The 6,004-nt window shown below is 46.2% G+C and overlaps 1 protein-coding gene across 1 annotated transcript in view; it reads left to right on the forward strand.

Moving 5' to 3' along the window:
• The window catches only part of LOC135093021 (inhibin beta chain-like), a 40,281-nt gene extending 37,860 nt beyond the window's left edge, over positions 1–2,421 (forward strand). Inside the window, exon 3 of the mRNA XM_063991873.1 lies at positions 305–2,421. Within this exon, the coding sequence (XP_063847943.1) occupies positions 305–934 (630 nt within the window). The 3' untranslated portion in view covers positions 935–2,421. The remainder of the gene's footprint in view (positions 1–304) is intronic.
• The last annotated feature ends 3,583 nt before the right edge of the window (positions 2,422–6,004 follow it).

Consider the following 6,004-nt stretch of genomic DNA (forward strand, 5'->3'; position numbering starts at 1 on the left):
ATTATTGTTAGTAGCAGTAGTAGTAGTAGTAGTAGTAGTAGTAGTAGTAGTACAAGCAGCAGCAGCAGCACATAGCAGTCTCCCTTTGACATCGCAGCAGCAGCAGTAGTAGTAGTATGATTAATAGTAACAGTATTTGTAGTAGTAATGTAATTAGTAGTAGTAGTAGTAGTAGTAGTAGTAGTAGTAGTAGTAGAGTAGTAGTAGGAGCAGTGTCAGTAGCAGCATAATTAGCGGTAGTAGCATTATCAGTCAGACAAAATGCCCCCCGCACCGCCCCCCTCCTGACGCAGGCGTGTTGCAGGGCCCCTCGGCGCAGCTGGTCACGTCGCTGCACCTGTCGGCGTCGCACGTGGGGTGGCACCGCCTGGACGTGACCTCGGCGGTGCAGCGGTGGTTCGCGCGGCCCGGGGAGCGGCTGCGCCTGCTGGTGGACTGCAGCAGCTGTAGCGGCGAGCTGGAGGCTGCCCTCTTCACCGCCCGCAAGCTTAAGGGCGCCCACAAGCCGGGCTCGCGCCGCTCCGAGGCCTCGCACCGGCCCTTCCTGGTGGTGCACACGGCGCCCACGCCCTCCCGCCGCCTCTCGCGCCGCGCCCTCCAGTGTGATAAAGACACCAAAATGTGTTGCAAGCAAAACCTGTTTATCTCCTTCCGAGAACTGGGGTGGGATGACTGGATCATTGCGCCCACCGGGTACAACGCCAACTACTGCAAGGGGTCGTGCGCCAGCGTGTTCCGCACGCTGGACGCCTTCCCGCACTTCCACTCGCAGGTGATGGAGGAGGTGCGGCGGCACCGGCCGGCGGGCAGCCTGGAGCAGTGCTGCGCGCCCACCAAGCTGTCCCCCATGTCCCTCATCTACCAGGACGAGTACTCCAACATCATCAAGCGGAACGTGCCGCGCATGGTGGTGGAGGAGTGCGGCTGTGCGTAAGGGCCGCCGCCCCCGCCCGCGCCCCGCGCCCCGCCCGTGTGATGCTTCACTGTGATGGCCCGCCACGCCGCGCCGGGCGCCCGCGTCCCCCTGGGGACCACCTTCGGAAATAGTCTGATCTGTGATCATAACTTTAAGAGAAGTTGTCGTTGTGTTGTTACTTGTTGTTCTTGTTGTAGGGACTCGTGAGGCGGGGGCCGCGGCGCCGCCCCGCCCAGCCCCGCCCCGCCCGCCCCGCCTCCACACCTGACCGCCGCCCCGCCCACAGCCCGCAGCCACGTGCAGGCGCCCCGCCCCGCCCACCGCCGCCTGTGTGCCGCCTCACCCGCCTGCCGCCGCCCGCCGCCCATGTATCCGCCCACTGTGTGTGTGCCCACCAGCCTGTGTTCACACGTCCGCCCACCGCCCCGTGCCGCCCACCCACCACGCCCACCCTGCCGCCAGCCGGGGCACCTGTACGCCCGAGCCGCCTCCCGTCGCCGCCACACGCTCTACGCCCCGCTCCACCCCACCCCGCCCCACCCCGCCGCCACAGCGACCACCGCCCAACCGGGACGCCGCCCGTCCCCACTCGCCCCACCCCGCAGGGCTGCGGGGTGGGGCGGCGCGGGGAGGCCTGCCAGGGTGCGGGGCGGGGCGGGGCGGGGCGGCGTGCAGGGAGGCCTCCAAGTGTGATAATAATTAATAGAGTTAATGTAAGCGAGCAAGTCACGGGGCTCGGCAGCACTGAGGGCAGGGGAGCCGCCCCCCGCAGCCCTGAACTGTCTTTCATGGACCCTGGAGGGACCGCTGCCACCCCCCACCCCCGCGGCGCCGCCCCCTCGCCCCAAGGCCCAAACGTCTCTCTCTTCTTCGCCGTAAAATAATAATAGTAATAAATCGCTTGTCTAACCTTACGGGCGCCGCGCCAACCCGCGTGACGCCCCGCCCCGCCCCGCCCGCCCAGCCCCGCCCCGCCCGCCCCGCCCAGTCCAGCCCAGCCCAACCCAGCCCCGCCCCGCCAGCCCAGCCCCGCCCGGGGGTGGCCACCACCGCGTCCAGCTGTGTGTGTGTGCCAGCCGTGTAGCAGCAGCAGCAGCAGCAGCAGCCCACGGCCCATGGCGGCGCCTCCTGCACGGCTCCTGTGGAGGGGGACTGCTGGGAGAGAGAGAGAGAGAGAGAGAGAGAGAGAGAGAGAGAGAGAGAGAGAGAGAGAGAGAGAGAGGTGGGAGGGTGGTAAGCACACACACACACACACACACACACACACACACACACACACACACGCACACGCACGCACGCACGCACGCACGCACGCACAAAATAATTCATTCTCTTTCTCTCTCTCTCTCTCTCTCTCTCTCTCTCTCTCTCTCTCTCTCTCTCTCTCTCTCTCTCTCTCTCTCTCTCTCTCTCTCTCTCTCTCTTACTCTCTCTCAGTCAATCAGTCAATCAGTCATTCAATCAAGTCAACAAAACAAAACCAACAAATCAACAAAAAAAAGAAAGAAGGAAAAGAACCAGAAAACAAGCAGAAAAACAAACAAACAAACAAAAAATACCTTCCCGACATCCACCACCCGAAAATAATAATAAATAAATAAATAAACTAATAAAACTAAGAAAAATCAGCGTTTCCCACGACCTCCCTTCGGATTCCCACGGTCCCCCCCTTAACCCCTTCGGCGCCACCCCCAGCCACGTGCCCCCTCCACAGGTGTCAAAGGTGCCCCGGATGACAATTAATGGACCTTATTCATTGGCTATCTGTCTGTGTGTGTGTGTGTGTGTGTTACAACGAACAATGTGACATAAAGAACAGTAAAGGGCTTTGAATTTTATTGTTAATGCTGTATACGTATTGATGGGGTGGGACGGAACTGCTGAGCGGGAGGTGGGGAGAGAAAATACATACTGCAGAGAGAGAGAGAGAGAGAGAGAGAGAGAGAGAGAGAGAGAGAGAGTGCAAAGACAAGGAAACTGAACATATTGTGAGAAAAAAATAATTAACTGTTTTGAAATGACTAAATGAAAATATATATATATATACACGAGTTGGATAATGAATGAATGAGAGAGAGAGAGAGAGAGAGAGAGAGAGAGAGAGAGAGAGAGAGAGAGAGAGAGAGAGAGAGAGAGAGATGCCATTTATGTGATACTCAGAAAGGAAGGAAAATTAACGAAAAGAATAAGAACGAGGAAGGGAAGAGAAAAAAAATAATAGGAATGATTTGATAAAGAGAAAAGTAAGAGGGAAAGAAAATTGTCAGGAAATATTTAAATGCATAATAATATTTGCATTTTTCGTCTTTACTTTGCAAGATTTCTTTTTTTCTTTTCTTCTTTCTTTTTTTCTTGCTTTTTTTCTCTCTCAGCGGAATTCTTCTTTTCTACGTATATTTTCTTTATTTAGGAAGGAAAAAAGAAAGAAAACGAGAATTAGAACACACACACACACACACACACACACACACACACACACACACACACACACACACACACACACACACACACACAATTTACGTCTCATTTTTTTTCGCTTTTTTCTTATTTTCTTTTCTTTTTACATTTTAACATTTTTTTTGCAGGTCTTCTTAAAGGGAAGGCCTCGATAATCTGACGCAGCGTTCAGTCCCTAGTGTTTTGTTTTCTGTAAACTCTAAATTGTTTGGCAAGAAAAGAGAATGTGTGTGAATGTTTTTATTTATGTCCGTCTTAACACACACACACACACTAGTATCTCTCTCTCTCTCTCTCTCTCTCTCTCTCTCTCTCTCTCTCTCTCTCTCTCTCTCTCTCTCTCTCTCTCTGTGGTAATAATGTTAATGATATTAACAATAACAATAATAATATTAGTAATAATAATAATAACAATAATAATAGTAATATTAATATTAATAATAATAGTAATATTAATAATAATCATAATCATAATAATAATCATAATAATATAAAAAACATTGTTATTTTCATTATTTTGTGTGTTAGTAAAAAGTTATATTGTTTTGTATAATCATTTTTTTTCCATGCTTTTTTTACCATTTATTTTGTACCAATTTTTTTACTCTGCCTTTTTTTTATCAGTAACTCTTTTATATCTCAATATTTTCCCTCCACGGTGCAGTCTGTACAGCTGAACAAAGAGACACGACGAGAAGGAACAAACAGAAGAAAAAAACAATGAATAAATAAACGAATAAATGAATAAACAAATAAATAAACAGAAAAAAAGAAAGAGAGATATATACTGCACTTGGTATAAACCTTTAAAGAAAATACAAGAAAATATATATATAAAAAAAAAAAACACGAGCCTCTTGTAAAACACCCAAAGCACTCAGTAAAACAGTAAACAAACTGAAATGTGGTCTTTTTATTTTGTTTTATTTTTGTATTGGTTAGTGTGTGTGTGTGTGTGTGTGTGTGTGTGTGTCTCTCTCTCTCTCTCTCTCTCTCTCTCTCTCTCTCTCTCTCTCTCTCTCTCTCTCTCTCTCTCTGTGTGTGTGTGTGTGTGTGTGTGTGTGTGAGAGAGAGAGAGAGAGAGAGGCTGAAAATTACTTTAATCTTGCTTATGAATTATTAAAAACATAAATAAAAGAATAAAAGTAATGAAAGAGAAGAAAATAACTCATTAATTCTAAACGTAGCCATACACAGATGAGTAACGAGAGAGAGAGAGAGAGAGAGAGAGGGGGGAGGGAAATTCTTATACAAATTGTTGATATTCAAGGCTAACATTTCAAAAGTATTTCCTGCGTATATTTCAATGTATAATGTTGATTTTTTTCCTTCTATTATTTTCTTTTCATATATATTTTTTTTTCTTTCGTTCTTGCTATTTTAAGTTATTTTTGTCCTTAATCTCTCTCTCTCTCTCTCTCTCTCTCTCTCTCTCTCTCTCTCTCTCTCTCTCTCTCTCTCTCCATATACGAGTATTCTCCAAAGTCACTTCATTTAATCACACGTATGGTTTTCTGCCAGTACGAAACCGGAAGCTTGAAAAGAGTTGAACATCTTGGGCAGCATTTGGCGGGAAAGTTTTAGTGATCAGCTGATGGAAAATTACACCCCACTCTCTCTCTCCCTCTCTCTCATCGCCCCATATTCTGAAGCACGTCCGCGCCACAGCTTCATTACATTCAACATGCCCTAGTTGAAGTGACACGGGTTTTCAAGGGTGATTTTACGGTTCTGGTGGCAGATTAACAAGATTTCTACATTATTAACGGGAGAAAACACTTTTGAGAAGCCGGCTAGTCATCTCTCTGGCCTTTCAAATGTCATGGTGAAGGAGTAAAACGTTTCTCAACATAGGCCACTTGCATCTTGAAAAACAACCAAGAAATTTTCATAAGAGACCAAAAAATATGTGTTATATTAGTAGAAAGGCTAAGGATTCCGAATATATATCTTGTTGGTGTATTTTAGTTGAAATATCGGGTAAATTAGGTGTGTTTTATGTTACGTGACCCGGAAATATTGGTCTGATTGTCTTATTACTGGTTAGAGATGTAAGAATAGCAAATAATGATAATTGAAATGTTTAAATGGTCTTAATTCAAATAACGGAATTCGAAAATGCACTTGGTTAATATAAGAAACATGAGGGATACTTTCATCTATACTCCATGAAGCAAAAAAAAAAAAAAAAAAATGCAAAAGGATGAACTGAGTGACAAAGAGTCTATAATCATATGAAAACAATATAGGATAATTTCAAAGTACATTCAGCTCTCATGCAACATCCCAAAAAACATAGGTGAGTCATGTAGCAGGTAAGAGGCTATCACTAAAACACAACCCGGAGAAAAATACTACTATGGAAAAGTAAACATGGCATATTGAACAAAAGTATAAATAAAATAAAGAAAACACCCAATAAATGTCCAAAACAAACCATGAATACACAACAGATAAGGAAAAACCACAACTAGTCACCAAGACACAACCCGGAGACAAAAAAAATAAATAAAAAAAACCCTAAAAAATAAAGAAACGTAAATTATAGAAAAAAAATGAAGTAGAAGCATTAGATAAGCAAACCAATATAAGATAAATACACCAAAAACGCATACTGAACTAAGAAAAAAA

This window comes from Scylla paramamosain, chromosome 41, assembly GCF_035594125.1.
Source record: "Scylla paramamosain isolate STU-SP2022 chromosome 41, ASM3559412v1, whole genome shotgun sequence".
Classification (NCBI taxonomy): Eukaryota; Metazoa; Arthropoda; class Malacostraca; order Decapoda; family Portunidae; genus Scylla; species Scylla paramamosain.